Source organism: Rhagoletis pomonella, unplaced genomic scaffold, assembly GCF_013731165.1.
Source record: "Rhagoletis pomonella isolate Grant_MI unplaced genomic scaffold, Rhpom_1.0 Rhpom_scaffold_00002, whole genome shotgun sequence".
NCBI lineage: Eukaryota > Metazoa > Arthropoda > Insecta > Diptera > Tephritidae > Rhagoletis > Rhagoletis pomonella.
In genome coordinates this window covers 96,095,923-96,115,418 of record NW_023458556.1, presented here as the reverse complement: position 1 = coordinate 96,115,418, position 19,496 = coordinate 96,095,923, and the positions used below count along the sequence as shown (strand labels likewise).

Genomic DNA, 19,496 nt, shown 5'->3' with positions numbered 1-19,496 from the left:
GAAACATGTCTAACTGTGATTTTATGTGTCTTGTAACTTTACATTTTTGGCATTGAAACCTTGCTTAGACCACTCATTTATATCCTTGTTCATTTAAGGCCAAATATATAAACTAGTAATTTTCTTCCGAGTTGATCTAATGCCGGGGTGGGAAATATTATGAATCAAGTGAAATATCTTTTTCGAACTGTGGAAGGAACATAAGATCGGCACATGTTGGTAGATAAATCACACCAAAGAGACTTATTACAGCAAAATTCCATTTGTCTCAATTGGTAGGAGGAATTTTCTGATTGACTAGCTCTTAAGTGTTTGAGTTGTTCATCGAGTACTTGCTCTTCTGCCAATATTTCAAAGTAAGGAATATCCAATTGAATAGAATCTATTCCTGATCTTGACAGCGTATCAGACACAATATTATCAGTACCTTTTATGTATCGAATATCTGCAGTGAACTGCGAAATGAAATCTAATTGGCGGGCTTGTCTGGGGGAACGTTCTGTTTTCGTGAGAAGAGCTGTTGTGAGTGGTTTGTGATCCGTGAGAACAAAGAAATCCCGACCTTCAACAAAATATTGAAAATGTCTAATAGCTTCATGAATAGCTAAGAGTTCTTTGCCGAAAGCGGAATATTTCGTTTGGGCGGGGTTTAATTTTTTGCTGAAAAATGACAAAGGTTGCCATTGATTGCAGACATATTATTGCAGGACACCGCCTAATGCTGTGTTAGAAGCATCGGTGACAATAGAGACTGGCACATCTTTTTTTGGAAATGACAATAACGTTGCGTTCAACAAAGCAAACTTTGCAGCCTTTAATGCAATTTCACACTCTTCAGACCATGTAAACTCTCTAATACTCGAATTTACTTTTTGCATATTGGTGAGATGTGAATATAGGGGAGCTAAAATATTCGCAAGATTCGAAATGAATCGATGATAGAAATTAATCATGCCTAAAAATCTTTGTAATTGCTTGATAGAGGTAGGAGCTGGAAAGTCTGTAATAGCTTGAACTTTTTCTTCGGTAGGCCTAATCCCATCAATTGAAATCTTATGACCAAGAAAAACTAGTTCTTCAACTCCACATTTAGAAGATTTGACCTTAAGACCGTAATCCACTAAACGTTCGAAAAGACTACGAAGATGTTAACTGTGTTCCTCATGGGATTTGCTGAAAATCAGTATATCATCGAGATAAACATACACAAAATCAAGACCTCTGACTACCTGATGCATAAAACGCTGGAATGTTTGTGCATAATTTTGTAGACCAAAAGGCATAGTTGGAAATTCAAATAAGCCGAAGGGTGTAATGATTGCTGTTTTGTGTATGTCCTCTTCTGCTATCGGAATGTGATGATAAGCGCGACAAATATCTATCTTTGAGAAAATTACACAACCCTCAAGAAAATTCGAAATATCTTGTATATGCGGAATAGGATATCTATCGGGAGTTGTAATTGCGTAGAGTTTTCTATAGACGCCACAAGGTCTCCAGTCATCGGCACCTTTGGGAGCCATGTGTAGTGGCGAAGAGCATGGTGATAAAGACGGACGACAGATTCCTTTTTGACACATAAAATCGAAATCTTCCTTGGCGATTTTAAGTTTTGTAGGATTGAGTCGTCTAGCTTTATGGATAGGCAAATGATTCTTTGTAATTATGCGATGCACAACATTGTGTTTAACAGGAAGATTGAAATCAATTTCATTAAGAAGAACTGGAAAATCCTTCAATATTACACCCCAGTTAGAACCAATGTTAAAAAATTAAGGCGCAGGAAATTGTTTTGTTGAAAGAATTCCTGTAACTTCTATGTTTGTTTTTGGAGCAATAAGTTTCTTGTGTTTTATGTCAACTACAAGACCATACTTATTTAGGAAGTAGGCACCAATGATAGGTTCTGTTATTTCAGCAATGAAAAATAAGTGTGGAAAATTTCGACGCAAACTTAGTGTTAAAGTGAATAATTTTGATCCAAAAATGTTTGGTACTTTTGAAATTTTAGAGCAAAATGATTTTGGAATTGCACTAACATCTGCACCAGAATCAACTAAAAATTTTAACTTAGTGCTTGGGTCATAAACAAATAGGCCTTCTACACCTTTTCAAGTTTATAATGAGAAAATGTAAATTCATAATGAGAAATATAAAAATTGATAATGAGAAAATGTAAACTGATAATGAGAACATAAAAAATTATATCACTGAAGAGCTACAAGTACATTACTCTGGAGTCTGCGAGCTAATGTCGCGATATTAGGTGAATTAAAGCAAGCATCAAGGGACACTGTCAAAAAAAATGTATAATATATACAACCCGAAATTACAGTTGGACAACGCATTTACACCCCCGCTGTGTGTGAGCGCCCCCGTTTGCCTTTTTATATGTAACACTTCAGCTGTGGTTATTGCATCAATAAAGTGGACGTTTGGCCCTCTCAAATTAAAATTTGTTTCATCCTTCCATGCTATTTATTTACAACTTTCGGCCCGTTTTAATTTGTTATCCTGCGAGTTCATGGTTATTGGTTGCGTATGGTTTGCCACTGCTGTGGTGCTCAATTCTACATTAAACTGGTTTTGTACTTTTCTTTTTTTTTCGCTAATGACCCAGCGATAGGCCTGAGTGTACGTATTTTCTCATTATGAATTTATGTTTTCTCATTATCAATTTATATATATTTACTCAATATGAATTTACATTTCTCATTATCAATTTGTATTTTCTCAATATGAATTTATATTTCTCATTATCAATTTGTATTTTCTCAATATCAATTTACATTTCTCATTATCAGATTATATATTCTCAATATGAATTTACATTTCTCATTATCAATTTGTACTTTCTCAATATGAGTTTACATTTCTTATTATCAATTTGTATTTTCTCAATATGAATTTTCATTTCTCATTATCAATTTGTATTTTCTCAATATGAATTTTCATTTCTCATTATCAATTTGTATTTTCTTATTATAAACTTGAAAAGGTGTAGAAGGTAAAAAACTACTGTGCGCCGTTTTGACAGTAGTGCCTATTGGTTTTTTGAGTAATTGCAAGGCTGGATACGCTTTTTCGCTTTATCTGCAAATTTCTCATGATACCAACAAATGTCTGACGATGATGATTTGTTTGTCCTTGACTTCGATCTAGACCTGGACCTTGATCGATAAGAAGAATTTTGTTGAGTATTGAGTTTTTGTATAGCTTCAGTTAATGTTTGTATTTGTTTTTCCAAACGACTAATGTGCTCATTTTGAATTTGCTCAATTGGTGGTGAAAATATTGCTTGTACATGCCCTTTATTACTTGACTGAATAATTTCATAAATTGAATCTGCCATGTTCAATAGTGTTCTGATGTCTGGATTAGGTAATGTTGTGAGTGAAACTTGTATTTGTGTTGGAAGCTTACGAATCCAAAGTTGGGTAATGAGTTTGTCTGAAATAGAGTCTGACTGTCCCGCAGTTTGTTTAAGGGTACGGTAAAATTCCGATGGTTTTCTATCACCTATGTCAAGATCTGCAAGGAGAAACTCCAAGCGTTGGGATTCACTAAGAGAATTTCTTTCTAAAATAGCTTCTTTAAGTGTAGTGTATGGTGTTGAGTCTGAATTATTCCAATTATCTTTAATAGTTTGTATAACATCAAAAACTGTGGCGGTCAAATCCTGTGATAGAGCTATTATAAGATATTCATACTTGGAATTTTCGTTAATATTTTTGATACGAAATTGAGTTTCCGTGAAGACAAACCATTGATGAGGGTATTTATTATAAAAATAAGGTAATTTCAAACTTGGGGAGCTGACATTTTCAATTTGGGGAGGGGTTGGTAAATTTTGACTCTGTTCTACCGGTAGGGCCATAATTGGTTGTTGAAAATTAATTAAATTCCTATTTCTAGTAATAATCGGACTTCGCGGTAATGGCATAAATAAATTAAAAGAGAACAATCACAATAAACTAAGTTAACCTGATAGCTTTGCTCGACTTCCAAAAAGATGGATGTCTAACGATGACTTCTGGTGAGTGAAAATCCCTCTAGCATCTGGATGTCACTTGTGAACTTGGATGTCGTCTGTGAACTTGGATGTCGCCTGTGAACTTGGATGTGGATTTGGGTTTTCAATTGGGGGTTCAATTGTTAAATGTCTTTCCAAAAGGTTTTAGTTCCTTTTAGTGGTTTGATGTTGCATTGCCTTGTAGCCAAGACGAACTATTTTCAGTGATCCGATTTCCAAATATTAAACAAATCCGCTTAAAGACGTGAGTTTTTTCTTGATTTACGGTTTCAAGGTTGGGAGTTGTTCAAAAATCTCCGCAAATATTTCTTGAAATTTGAATTCTCGAAGGAGGGTGTCCTTTGTCGGGGTCACCAATTATTAATTATTAAGAAAGAAAACTTTCTTTAAATTTTTCATGTTGATTGTTTAAAGTTCCTTTTTATTCTGGAAAAATATTTTACATTTTCTTGGCAGTACCTTTCGAAACCTGCTTGTTCTCTTTTAAAAATTTTAATTCAAAACAATTCACAAAGTATTTAACAGCCGTTACAATACATATCGATGGCCAAACACTGACAACTCATAACTGGCAGTTTATTCAACATAAAATAAATTGCTAATAAAAATTCAGCAGTTTATTCAACATAAAATAAATTGCTAATAAAAATTCAGCTTAATTAAACCCACGAGTTTATTTGGATGTGTTGTTTCCTTTATGGGGTCCTAGCCAGCAAAGAAACGTAAATTTTGCCGACAGTGCAGTTTAGTTCAATTTTCCGTACCCGAAAACGCATAGAAAAAACTCCTACAATTATCATCAATTTTCGTATCCGGAAAACGTTCAAAACTTTTGAAAAAGATGATGTCATTTGAAAGCAATAATTGTATTTTATTTGCTCAAGCTAAACATTTGAAAGCATACATGCGTAGTCGGCAGTGGCTGAGCGTGCAGAGGAGTGTGCCGCTATTTGTTAGCTTCCAGAAGGTGCGGGGCCCGAATTCCGTCAGGCGCTTCCTAATTTTATTTTATTTCTTTTGAACAATGAAAAAGTATCTGTGAAGTGCAGAAGGAAAGCGTATCCGTTTCACAAACAATTTTCGGTAGTTGTCTGTACATACGTTTTTGCCGCACACTTTAGTGGGAAAACGGATCGTCAAAGTATCCGAAAATGGAATCGGTAAACGGACAAAAATCCGCAATTCATCCACTTATTTGTCCTTTTTCGGATCGGTTTTCGGATTTTTTGCTGGCTGGGGTATTCTCTTCTGCCCATATGTATATGTGCATATAATATGCGAATGCACTTAAGATCCTTTGAAATAATTTATACATTACATATGTATTTATGCAGATGCCTTCCAATTGATGCAAATTAGTAGCAAACGTAGGCGTCGCGCCTGAAAGGGTTAATGTGTTTGTTTACAGTTTTCTGACGTGATAGTTAGCTATGGCCACAGTGTATACAGTGTGCCAAGTAATGACATTTAATTTTTCTCATATCCATATTTGACAATTACTTCAGTGTGTTAGTTAAAATTTTGAAATTTGCTGTCACTTTCTTTAACCTTTTGGTAGTTTGAATTTTAAATTTTTTTGAAATCACATTCAACAATTTTTATGAGCTTGAGGCCGTTTTTAGTGAAAACTTATTGTGGAGAAGCAACAATAATTTGAAAAAAATGGTAGAAGAGATAGCTATTTAGGAAATCACTGCATTTCCTCATCAGACTTCTTTCAGTAGGATTCGAACCGACGATCACCACTGACTCAGCCAGTTGCCTACGCACTGTGCTAAGTGTGCCTTGTTAATTCTTGTTGCTTATTTCCACTATTTCACTTTGCTAAGTCAACTACAATCAAGCGCAGCTATTCCGCTGCAACTCACTTGATCATGTGGTTGTTGGTTTTTGTTAATATTTCTATTATTAGAATGTTTAAATTTTAGGTGTGCTCGTCCTTAAGTTATTTGTTTTTTGTTATTTTATGGCCTTATAACAATTATATTCAACAATTTTTAGTGAAAACTTATTGTGGAAAAGCAACAATAATTTGAAAAAATAGTAGAAGTGATAGCTATTTCGGAAATCACCACATTTCCTCATCAGACTTCTTTCAGTAGGATTCGAACCGACGATCACCACTGACTCAGCCAGTTGCCTACGCACTGTGCTAAGTTTTCCTTGTTAATTCTTGTTGCTTATTTCCACTATTTCACTTTGCTAAGCCAACTACAATCAAGCGCAGCTATTCCGCTGCAATTCACTTGATCATGTGATTGTTGGTTTTGTTGGTTTTTGTTAATATTTCTATTATTAGAATGTTTAACTTTTAGGTGTGCTCGTCCTTAAGTTAATTGTTTTTTGTTATTTTATGGCCTTATAACAATTATATTCAACAATTTTTGTGAGCTTGAGGCCGTTTTTAGTGAAAACTTATTGTGGAAAAGCAACAATAATTTGAAAAAATGGTAGAAGTGATAGCTATTTCGGAAATCACCACATTTCCTCATCAGACTTCTTTCAGTAGGATTCGAACCGACGATCACCACTGACTCAGCCAGTTGCCTACGCACTGTGCTAAGTTTGCCTTGTTAATTCTTGTTGCTTATTTCCACTATTTCACTTTGCTAAGCCAACTACAATCAAGCGCAGCCATTCCGCTGCAATTCACTTGATCATGTGGTTGTTGGTTTTTGTTAATATTTCTATTATTCGAATGTTTAACTTTTAGGTGTGCTCGTCCTTAAGTTATTTGTTATTTTATGGCCTTATAATAATTATATTGAACAATTTTTATGAGCTTGAGGCCGTTTTCAGTGAAAACTTATTGTGGAAAAGCAACAATAATTTGAAAAAATGGTAGAAGTGATAGCTATTTCGGAAATCTCCACATTTCCTCATCAGACTTCTTTCAGTAGGATTCGAACCGACGATCACCACTGATTCAGCCAGTTGCCTACGCACTGTGCTAAGTTTACCTTGTTAATTCTTGTTGCTTATTTCCACTATTTCACTTTGCTAAGCCAACTACAATCAAGCGCAGCTTTTCCGCTGCAATTCACTTGATCATGTGGTTGTTGGTTTTGTTGGTTTTTGTTAATATTTCTATTATTAGAATGTTTAACTTTTAGGTGTGCTCGTCCTTAAGTTATTTGTTTTTTGTTATTTTATGGCCTTATAATAATTATATTCAACAATTTTTATGAGCTTGAGGCCGTTTTCAGTGAAAACTTATTGTGGAAAAGCAACAATAATTTGAAAAAATGGTAGAAGTGATAGCTATTTCGGAAATCACCACATTTCCTCATCAGACTTCTTTCAGTAGGATTCGAACCGACGATCACCACTGACTCAGCCAGTTGCCTACGCACTGTGCTAAGTTTGCCTTGTTGCTTATTTCCACTATTTCACTTTGCTAAGCCAACTACAATCAAGCGCAGCTATTCCGCTGCAATTCACTTGATCATGTGGTTGTTGGTTTTTGTTAATATTTCTATTATTAGAATGTTAAACTTTTAGGTGTGCTCGTCCTTAAGTTATTTGTTTTTTGTTTCGTAAGCAGAAGAAAATATTAACAAAAAAAGAAATATGGGAAGCGAAAAAACTAATAATGCCGCATACGTGTTTTTTATGCAAGAGTGCGAAGTGCGGTGATTCGGTGATCATCGTACCGAACGACGAATATTTAAAAAAAAACAGTGGGAGCTAGCTTGCCACATGTCTTTGCCACCAACAGCACGTATTTGTGAGAATCATTTTAAAACCTCCGACCTTTCTATTACGAGCCGAAAGCGTAAGAGATTGCATCCGGAATTAGTTCCGTCAAAGCAAATACCAGTGCCCAATCTATCCAATGTGGAAATAGAAAGAATGTACGAAATTAACTACAAGACTATGTGTATTTTTACTACGATTTAGTCAGCTCTGTTAAACGATTTTTATGTTTCTATATATTTTATTATCCGATCAGTTCGTAATTTATTCAATTGTATGTTACCAGGCTGGTCTGATCTAAGTGTTTTGTGCAAATAAAACTACGTTATTTCACTTTCTTGCCCAAAGTTTCGCTAAAACATTTTTAGCTTCTTCAGGGGCAATTCCGTTTAATTAAATCTGTCACGAACCATCAAATACAAAAACACATTATAACCAAAAATAATAAATGGAGACATAAAAACATATACATATATGGAATTACAAATGACAAGAAAAACTACAGATTGAGTTTGAGAACAAACAATTTGACTCACACTATTTTAACATTAATACATACGAATTATTGAACACTAAATACTAATAATCTATACCATATTTTGTGGTAGCTTTGTCAATACTAAAAGTTAGTTTATAATCATAAACATGAAATGTATGCGGCCGCAATGTTGTCTGTATCTTCCTTTCTGTTCACGGTCTTTTCTCTCCTTTACATTATTGTGAGGCTCTCCAATGTATATCGGGTTGACTCTCTTTTTTCTTTGTCAATAACTTTTGCGTTTGCGAAATCAGCTGTGTGTCCACTTTTTGTTATATATTGTGCTAATGCTGTACTGCTTTTTTGTTTTCTGATGTCAGCTTCATGTTCGCCTAATCGAACACCTAAAGGCCGCTTAGTTGTCCCAATATACACTTTCCCGCATTCTTCATTTTCCTTTCCTTTGCATTTAACTTCATACACTTCATCGCTTTGTTGGTGGACATCTACTGGGCACTTTGTTTTTGTGTATATTGTCGAAAGAGTGTAATTGGATTTGTAGGCAAGTGCTGTGTTTTGGGGTTTAGTTATGCTGTGATCAAAGTTGTCGGTTAGGTTGGGAATATACGTTACACTGTAAAATTTCTTGATAGTTTTTGTTGTGTCTATGTTCGATGTTGTATTTGGATGAATGTTATTTTTCATAATTTGTTGATTTATTAGTTCTCGTATTAATTTAACAGGATAATTATTGCATATTAAGATTTTGTTTATTTTCTCTATGTTAGCGTCATAGAATCGTGTGTGGCTTATCGTCAATATCTTGTGGATGAGGTTTTTTGCTGTGCTAATCTTATATTTATGTAGTTGGTTGCGATGAATAATAATTTATTAAGCGTCCAGAAGAAGTTGGTTTAGAGTACCAGTCAAATAAAAGATATTGGTTTTCCCTATGAAGGCAAACGTCAAGGAAAGGGATTTTTGAATTTTTCTCTATTTCCATCGTAAATTGGAGTTTGTTGTGATACTTGTTTAGAATCCCTAGAATAATATTCGCGTCATTACGTTTAACTATAGCGAAGATGTCGTCCACATATTTGGCTATAAATTTGATGTCAATATTGAATTTTTCCTTGAGCTCCGAGATGGCATTGTCCAGTAGGTTGTCCATAATTATGTCAGCTATTGTTGGGGAAATAGGATTACCCATAGGCATTCCAAACGTTTGCGAATATAGTTTTTTGTTGAACATGAAATAGTTATTGTCATTTAGGCAAAAACTTAACATTTCTTGGAACTTATTTTTCGGAATATTAGTTTTATGTTGAATTTGGTCCCATTTATTCATTACGATTTTTTGAGGCTAACATTGTTGGTAAATTTGTGAACAAGGAGACGACATCGAACGACACTAATACATCTTCATCACACACACACATATTGGCTAGTTTGTCTCTTAGGTTGAATGCATTATTCACGTTGTATTTTTCCGAAATTAATATTTTCAAAATATCTCCATGTATTTTGACATTTTATAACAGGGGACCATAAAAGAAGAAACAATAGGACGAAGAGGAACATCTAGCTTATGAATCTTTGGCAATCCATAAATTCTTGTCGCTGTGACTGCCGTGCATGTGAGTTGTTGTTTTTCTCTAAAGTTGATGTGCTTGCCTTTGTAAAGTTCGTCCACTATTTTGTTGTTTTTTCTCTGGAGAGTGTTTGTGGGGTCACTTCTTATTGTTTTGTACGTGTTTTTGTCTTCTATTAATTTATTCATTTCTCCAGGTACTCTGTTTTATACATAGCTACTGTTTTGTTTCCTTTGTCGGCATCAGTAATTACAACATTGTTTTTGTGTAGCTTGACGAACGCCTTTGCTTTGTAAAAAGCTGCTAAAATAAATTTCTCCGCTGCATTATGCTTTATATTGCGTTTGAACAGTAGGATTCTGCTGCTCACTTTATTTCTGGCTATTTCTTTTTCTTTTTCATTCTCCAGTGATTGGATTAGTTGTTCCATTTCCGCTATTGTATGTATTGGTGAGAAATTCGATTTAGTTGTTGGTAAGGTGAATTTTCTATTAAGTGAGAGTATCCACTTTACTTCTTCGGGAAATTCGATTGTTGTGTTGTTAACGAACCAGTTGTTGTCTGTTTTGATTCCCAATTGCTGGACTTGTTCATATTTAAGTTTATTTATTTTTGAGTGGAGACAATAAGAAGTGACAATAAGAAGTGACCCCACAAACACTCTCCAAAGAAAAAACAACAAAATAGTGGACGAACTTTACAAAGGCAAGCACATCAACTTTAGAGAAAAACAACAACTCACATGCACGGCAGCCACAGCGCCAAGACTTTATGGATTGCCAAAAATTCATAAGCTATTTAAATGTTCCTCTTCGTCCTATTGTTTCTTCTTTTATGTTCCCCGGTTATAAAATGTCAAAATACATCGGAGATATTTTGAAAATATTAATTTCGGAAAAATACAACGTGAGTAATGCATTCTACCTAAAAGATAAACTAGCCAATATATATGTGTGTGATGAAGATGTGTTAGTGTCGTTCGATGTCGTCTCCTTGTTCACAAATTTACCAACAATGTTAGCCTCAAAAATCGTAATGAATAAATGGGACCAAATTCAACATAAAACTAATATTCCGAAAAATAAGTTCCAAGAAATGTTAAGTTTTTGCCTAAATGACAATAACTATTTCATGTTCAACAAAAAACTATATTCGCAAACGTTTGGAATGCCTATGGGTAATCCTATTTCCCCAACAATAGCTGACATAATTATGGACAACCTACTGGACAATACCATCTCGGAGCTCAAGGAAAAATTCAATATTTACATCAAATTTATAGCCAAATATGTGGACGACATCTTCGCTATAGTTAAACGTAATGACGCGAATATTATTCTAGGGATTCTAAACAAGTATCACAACAAACTCCAATTTACGATGGAAATAGAGAAAAATTCAAAAATCCCTTTCCTTGACGTTTGCATTTATAGGGAAAACCAATATCCTTTATTTGACTGGTACTCTAAACCAACTTTATTCTGGACGCTTAATAAATTATTATTCATCGCAACCAACTACATAAATATAAGATTAGCACAGCAAAAAACCTCATCCACAAGATATTGACGATAAGCCACACACGATTCCATGACGCTAACATAGAGAAAATAAACAACATCTTAATATGCAATAATTATCCTGTTAAATTAATACGAGAACTAATAAATCAACAAATTATGAAAAATAACATTCACCCAAATACAACACCGAACATAGACACAACAAAAACCATCAAGAAATTTTACAGTGTAACGTATATTCCCAACCTAACCGACAACTTTGATCACAGCATAACTAAACCACAAAACACAGCACTTGCCTACAAATCCAATTACACTCTTTCGACAATATACACAAAAACAAAGTGCCCAGTAGATGTCCACCAACAAAGCGATGTAGTGTATGAAATTAAATGCAAAGGAAAGGAAAATGAAGAATGCGGGAAAGTGTATATTGGGACAACCAAGCGGCCTTTAGGTGTTCGATTAGGCGAACATGAAGCTGACATCAGAAAACAAAAAAGCAGTACAGCATTAGCACAACATATAACAACAAGTGGACACACAGATGATTTCGCAAACGCAAAAGTTATTGACAAAGAAAAAAGAGAGTCAACCCGATATACATTGGAGAGCCTCAGAATAATGCAAAGGAGAGAAAAGACCATGAACAGAAAGGAAGATACAGACAACATTGCGGCCGCATACATTTCATGTTTATGATTATAAACTAACTTTTAGTATTGACAAAGCTACCACAAAAGATGGTAAGATTATTAGTATTTAGTGTTCAATAATTCGTATGTATTAATGTTAAAATAGTGTGAGTCAAATTGTATGTTCTCAAACTCAGTCTGTAGTTTTTCTTGTCATTTGTACTTCCATATATGTATATGTTTTTATGTCTCCATTTATTATTTTTGGTTATAATGTGTTTTTGTATTTTATGGTTCGTGACAGATTTAATTAAACGGAATTGCCCCTGAAGAAGCTAAAAATGTTTTAGCGAAACGTTGGGCCAGTAAGTGAAATAACGTAGTTTTATTTGCACAAAACACTTAGATCAGACCAGCCTGGTAACATACAATTGATTTTTATGTTTATTTACATATTAAGGAGTCAGAATGCCATATGCGGTTTTGCACAAGTATCGGAAGACAGAAAAACGTTTACTTTGAAATGTGGTTTTTGCGCTGAAACATATTTGCTTTGGTCTTGGGCCAAGTTCATACTTCACATGCAAGCGTTCCATTCAAAAGAAGAATTAATAAAACAAGTTGAAGTTGAAACACAAACAGAGTAAGATTAATTATTATTTTCTAAATGGTTGTTTTTCCCAAAAAAGGTTATCATCCTTCCTAGATGCGATCAAAACCTAGAGTTAAGGTGTGAAATTAGAAATTTAAGAAAACTAGAAGCAAATTTAAAATGCCTTTTTACCGAAGGCCAAATAATAAAGTTAAAGAGAGAGTAGTTAAAAACGTTCACTGGAACAGTGAAGATATTAGCAATGCAATTGCAATAAATGCTGCAGGCCCTAGAGCATAGAGACATCTACTAAATAAAGGATTTCCATTCCCTTGTGTATCTACCATTAATAATTGGGTTCGCACTGTGCCGCTCGAGGAAGGTTGTCTTCAAACCATTATCAATTTGATGAAAAATGTTGATATGTGCTTCGAAGACAAAATTTGTATACTTTCGTTTGGTGAAATGAAGGTTTCAAGTTGCTATGAGTTTGAATTGAAAATTATATAAAACTATTACTTGAGACGACTTGTTTTATTTAATTAAGTAATAGGAATTCATCTTTGCGATTAAAATCAATTTTGATTACAGAACAAAAATTTGTGTTTTTTTAAACATGTGTTATCTGAGGGTTAATTGAAATAAAAAACTAACACAAACACATCAGTTCACGTATGAATTGTCAAATATGGATATTGTCATTACTTGGCACACTGTCTACACTGTGGCTATGGCTCGAAGAAATTAAAAAGAAAAAAAAATTAAATCAGCTGCTGTACTGATAGTACCTGTTTTATATGCCTTGGGGTGATTCATTTCCAAAGTGACTTACATGCCTATTCTGCGTTAGTGAGAAAAATTTTGTTACCGGTAAATAAAGTTACTGTCAACTTTTAAACTCTTTTCGCATTCTCCACACTCTTGTAACCGGTAAATTTTGTTACCAACTCATGAGCAGGCAACAAAATATTGCCCCGTGAAATATCCAACACCAGATTTCTACAAAATTTCATAGCTCATAAGGTACAAAGAATTACGGTTACAAGAAGTGGTATCAATGTTCGGTAACAAAATTTCCCAGTTACAAAACGTTCGGTAACAAGCAGAATAGGCCTGTTACAGGTCTATTCTGTACGTTACCGAAGATTTTGTGACCGGAAAATTTTATTACCAAAAAATGTTACCACTTCTTGAAGTGCAGTGCAGTGAAGATATTCAGCAATTCAGCTATGAAGGTTTGTGGAAATTCCTGTATTGCATATTTCACGGGGCAATATTTTGTTACCAGCTTTTGAGATGGTGACCAAATTTACCGGTTACGAGAGAGCACAGAATGCGAAAAAGGTTTCAAAATTGACAGACACCTTAATTACCGGTTAAATTTATGTTACTAGCGAAGAATAGACCTGTTAATGTCAATTGACATTAACTCACGTTTGGCTTTGTGTTAATGTCATTGACATTAATTCCCTCATGATACAAAAGTAGAAGGTAGTTTCATTTATTGACATTCGTTGTTGTTGCCGACCATTTGACTTTTAACAAGTTTATGAGATTTAACTAAAATCATGCTACCAGATTCACAAGCAGGAAAATTTTTGTTTCTTGAAAAAATTGTATGAAAATATTAAACAAAATTCTTGCGCGTTTCCAAACTGCAAGAATTGAGTACACCTGTGCGAAGGTTCGAAAATTAAGTTTTTTGCTTTTCCGAGGATAGAGTACGTAATACGATCTAATGCAGTTTGATGACAAATTGCTGACGCAAAACATTTTGAAACCTCTAAACGATGTACCGTTATCCGTGGAAAAGGGAGGAGGTCATGATGCCCTGCAACTTGTAATAGTACCAATTTTTGGGTTTTCGGAATTTCCTGATAAAGATGTGGCGATGCTAAAAATTATATATACATAAACATAAGCACGAAACTAAGTATTTGTGACCAGAATTAGCCACGTAAGATGAAAACTGCTGCATTTTCATTTTATAAAATTTTGTTTATAGAAAAATGCATAAGTAAGACAGCTCGGGTACGGTTCGGTTATTTGTACAATGCTTTTGGGTTATCGTATCCAAACGCGTAACCCGAATCAAAAAATTTCAACATATGCGTCTAGCCAAAGGATTAGGCTTTAATTTAAAGCAAAGATTTCGGTTTGACATATGCACTTTTTTTTGTAAATTTGTAAATTTAGAGGTGGATTTTGCGCAAAAATACTGTGGATGGCGTAACCGGAGTTGGACTGACCAGGTTATTTTTCCTAGCGCGGCCGAAGGCCACCAACGCGGAAAGGAGTTTTGCGTAAAAATACTCCTGATGGCCTAACACGAGCTTAATTTTCCTTTGCGAAAATGCTAATTTCACCCCATTTTGAAATGGCGTCTGTAGAAGGGCAGGGAGGAGAAGGATGGCTTTTCTTAAATTTTATACTATGCTCTTTTTAGTGAGTGTAGTTTTAGGCGGCACACCCCTTATCATTTCCCACACACAACATTAAATCCTCTGATGTATTGTTTGATTACTATAAATGTGGCAAGGTAGCTCACAATTTTTTACAATTCATGAAACTTATTTTTTGTCAAAAATTTTGAAATGAAACTACCTTCTTTTTGTATCAAAGGTGAGTTTATATCAATTGAAATTAATTCCAATGACATTATTGCATGTCACCGGGTTTTTGCTAAGTATTCGGTTAGAAAAGATTTATGTATTCTTTTATATGAACTACACCTTTTTCAGTTTTAGTTAAGAAAGTTGCAATTTAAATTCAGAAAGTTACAATTCAAGTTCAGAATTTCCATTTCAAATTCAGAGTTTTCATATCAAATTCAGAAAGTTGCAATTCAAATTCAGAATTTCCATTTTAAATTCAGAAAGCTGCAATTCAAATTCAGAATTTCCATTTTAAATTCAGAAAGTTGCAATTCAAATTCAGAATTTCCATTTTGAATTCATAAAGTTGCAATTAAAATTCAGAAAATTAAATTTCAAATTCAGAATTTCCATTTCAAATTCAGAAACTTTCATTTCAAATTCATAGTTACAATTTATATTCAGAAAATTTCCATTTAAAATTCAGAAATTTACAATTTAAGTTCAGACAATTTCAAATTAAGCTCAGAAAACTTTGTATACCTTGCATTCAATGGAAATATACATATGTATATATTAAATTTGTGCAAGTCTTTAGCTCTATGTATGTAATTATTTATTTTCATTTAAGGGAAAGAGTAACAATTCAACCATTGCAATACATACTTAGCATGAAATGAAAAGCAATTCTGTGTTGCTCGAGCACAATCTCCACCTGATATGGCTACCTTGGCATGATCAATCTTTTTCCAAGTACTGCAGCCTCTGCTCCGTTAACCCTAGACCCTCAACATTGGACACATCCTTACTTGGTTTAACAAGTTGCTTCATTTTGGACCACAATATTTCTACTGGATTTAGCATAGACGAATATATACCCAAACGAAGATACAACTTAAAATCTCAAAATCGTACAGTGAATATGAATTTTTCTGAACTTAAATTAGAAATTTCTGATTTTAAATGAATATTTTCTGAACTTGAATTGTAACTTTCTGAATTGAATTGAAGGTTTCTGAATTTGAAATGTAACTTTCTGAATTTGAATTGCAGCTTTCTGAATTTAAAATATAAATTCTGATTTCGAATTGCAACTTTCTGAATTTAAAATGGAAATTCTGAATTTGAATTGTAACTTTTTGAATTTGAAATGAAAATCCTGAATTTGAAATGGAAATTCTGAACTTGAATTGTAACTATCTGAATTTGAAATGGAATTTCTGAATATGAATTGCAACTTTCTGAACTAAAACTGAAAAAGGTGTAGATACATGAAAATGAAATATCAGCAATTCTTTATATACATACATATGTATGAATACTCTTAAATTTCAGTGCCAACATACTTATCACCAATAGAGACCCACTGCTCTAATGTAGACTATTTTCCTCAATGGGATGAAGAAAAGGCAGCAAACGAAGACGCTAATTCCAGACTGCACTTGGCGCGATCGTGCATTGCTTTATTTGTTATTGGGTAAAACATATCCGAAGAACTTATGTATATTAGACTTCTGATGTCTTAACATTTCCTTTTTCTAATTCAGATTCGTCACAATTTTCTGTGCATTTTGGTCAGGACTTTCTGGATGTTGGAAACGATCGTCTGGTGCTATAACAGCTACATCGATTCTTTTATTAGCAAGTTGTTTACTGTCAGCTGGTGCTATGGGTTTGTGGCATACCGTGGAATTTTTTGAAAAAGAGAAGGTTGTTGGAGAAGAATATTATCAACAATGGAATACGGTAAGCATGGAATCAAGGCATTTAATTTTTTTCATGCGCTAGGCCTCTAAATTGCCAAACTCTATTTATGTACATATTACTCTTAAATTAAAGATTTGTTAGCCCATTTTCCAAAATCAGAAAAAAATACAAAAGCAGCGGGTTGTTTTTTTAATTACATTTCCAATGTGCCTTGCAATTAAAAGAAAAATGTTATATTGACAAGTTTGGAATCCTTTACTACCAGGTATTGAGAGATAACACAAAGATATCATACGATTGGTCATATATTATTGCATGGGCTGGAATATGTGCATGCCTGCTAGCTGCAGTGCTGTTGTCAGCAGCTGCCATTTGCTTAAGGAACGAACGCGAAAAAGAAGAGCAGCTGAACCTACAATACTTAATGCCAGGTTTGTCGTATTTATATTTAACTTCGAGCCTCATATACATATTACCTACATTAATTTATATTTTCTCCAAATTCAGTTTATTCGCAGAAGCAACCGCCCTATCCGCCTTATGCTAGTTACCCGCAACCACAAATATATCCGGGGCCATATTACCACGGGTCTCAGTATGGACCATATAACTACTAAATAACACATATTTTAAGGAAATTTTATCACATTAGAATATAAGTAATATTAAAATACCATTATATAACGTACGTATTATAAATATACTTACTAAACTTACTTAAACTCCTCTTGAATATTTCAAACATGAAATGAAGTTGAAGTTAGTATGCATGCCTACGTAAGCGCGATATAAAATTGCATAAGTACACTGAGAAAAAGGGTTTGTTTCGACAACTAAAGATATCTAGTTTCCGAATTTTGACAATACTTTGGAACTGTTACCAAGGATTGGAAACTATTACCATGGGTTGATAACACAGGCCAACAAAAATTAAACAACGTTATTTTGACTAAAATATTATAGCCGGTTCTTATAGGATTTTTCCCGTACAATCCGAATCCGAATATTAGATTGGCTCTAGTTTTCGAGCAACTTAGGTTTAAAGGTGCCGAAAACGCATTTTGGATATTTTTGAGCCTCTGTAAAACATTAAATTGATGCAATATATATATCTGTGCGGGAGGATGTGAAAGCCTAAACACTGCCCTTTAATACTCAAAATCAAAAAATTATGGTGAAAGGGTTAACGGCCTTTATCCATATACTGCAGAAATTCCTGTACCAATATTTGAAGTACAACTCGAGGTTTCACGGATAAATCACCAAATACCGATGGACACTGACTCTAGCAGTGGAAATGAAGATGAGGAAGATACGTTTAAACTCAAGTTGCTTGAAAACTAGAGCCAATTACAAATTTTCAACATCAGATTCGGGTTCTACGGGACAAATCCTATAAGGATTGGCTGTAATATTTTAGTCTACATAAATTTTGCTGGCCTGTGTTCTGTTCTCTTACTTAGGGTTTACACCGGACAATACTGTCATGACAATAGCAACACATGCACACTTTTTCACTAATACATGCATACATTTCCAATTGTCTCAATCACTGTCTTGATTATTTTCAAGACAGTAAATCGGACAATGATTTGACGTATGCAGACAATAATTTTGACATCTTTTGCAAGAAAGAAGAGAAATTAATAACAAATGAACTAATAGCGTTTTCTTTTCTCACAAAAAATTTTACCCTCATAAATGGCAATATTCTCTTTGCGTCACACCCATCCCTAAAATATGGTAACATTAATTGCGCAAGAAAAGGAGGTTACCCTGGATATCAGCTGATGCTATTAACCAAAAAATACAAATTTCGCTAAATAGAAAATAAATCGCTTTATTAAAATGGAAGCAAAAAAGGAAAGCCCATTATTTAAAACATTGCAGCGTAAGTACAATGAAAACTTTTAACTAGAATTTCCAAGTCGAATATGGCTTTACTTTTTGCAGTTTGGTCAGATGGAGAGAGCCGGCTCCTTCTTGATAGATACGCGCACTACTTACCTGATATTGGCCCCATGAAAACGTTGAAAAATAAGAAGGAAATGTGGATAAAAATTTCATCAGAAATTGAAGGCAAAAGTCCTAAGCAGTGCGAGGAACGGTACAAAACAATTATAAGAAGAAAGAAAGCCGCTGTGGAAAATAACAACACATCCGGAGCAAAAAGGCAAAAAATTGACTTCGAGCGCGAGCTCGATGAAATATGTAAGCTGGATGACTCGATCGAGCCCAAAATCCAGATAAGCAGCCAGAATGTTTTACGAAAAAGTGCCTTTAATGAAAGTGTTGTGAAATACGAAAAAAAGGAAAAGAAAACTGTACAAGAGACTTTGATGGAGATAGCGCAAAATAAGGAGGAAGCCCGGGAGAGACGACACAAAGAAAAAATGAACTTAATTCAAAACTTACTGGGAAAGATGGTAGAAGACAAAAAGTATTAATCCCGCACCTACAGTTGTCCACGTAATAATAGGAGTGCGAAATTTTTTCCAGTTTTGACTACTTTTCTTTTGTTTATTAAATATTTTTTTTTTTATGTTTATAGAAGTTTAGTTGGTTATACAGCAAACACCATATAAGTAAACATTGCTAACTTTGTACAAAAATTTTAAAAATTCTGCAAAGGTTCAAAAATTGCAA

At 34.1% G+C, this 19,496-nt stretch overlaps 2 protein-coding genes across 2 annotated transcripts in view; both read left to right on the top strand.

Moving 5' to 3' along the window:
* Positions 1-17,566, top strand: part of LOC118734218 — a 140,686-nt gene extending 123,120 nt beyond the window's left edge. The window contains exons 3-6 of the mRNA XM_036463940.1: positions 16,479-16,620; positions 16,691-16,889; positions 17,116-17,281; positions 17,358-17,566. Of these exons, the coding sequence (XP_036319833.1) occupies positions 16,479-16,620; positions 16,691-16,889; positions 17,116-17,281; positions 17,358-17,467 (617 nt within the window). The 3' untranslated portion in view covers positions 17,468-17,566. The remainder of the gene's footprint in view (positions 1-16,478; positions 16,621-16,690; positions 16,890-17,115; positions 17,282-17,357) is intronic.
* Positions 17,567-17,721: 155 nt separating this feature from the next.
* LOC118734219 lies at positions 17,722-19,496 on the top strand. Its single transcript, XM_036463941.1, has 2 exons — positions 17,722-18,741; positions 18,804-19,496. The coding sequence occupies exons 1-2, from the start codon at positions 18,699-18,701 to the stop codon at positions 19,295-19,297; spliced, it is 537 nt and encodes a 178-aa protein (XP_036319834.1). The 5' UTR covers positions 17,722-18,698; the 3' UTR covers positions 19,298-19,496.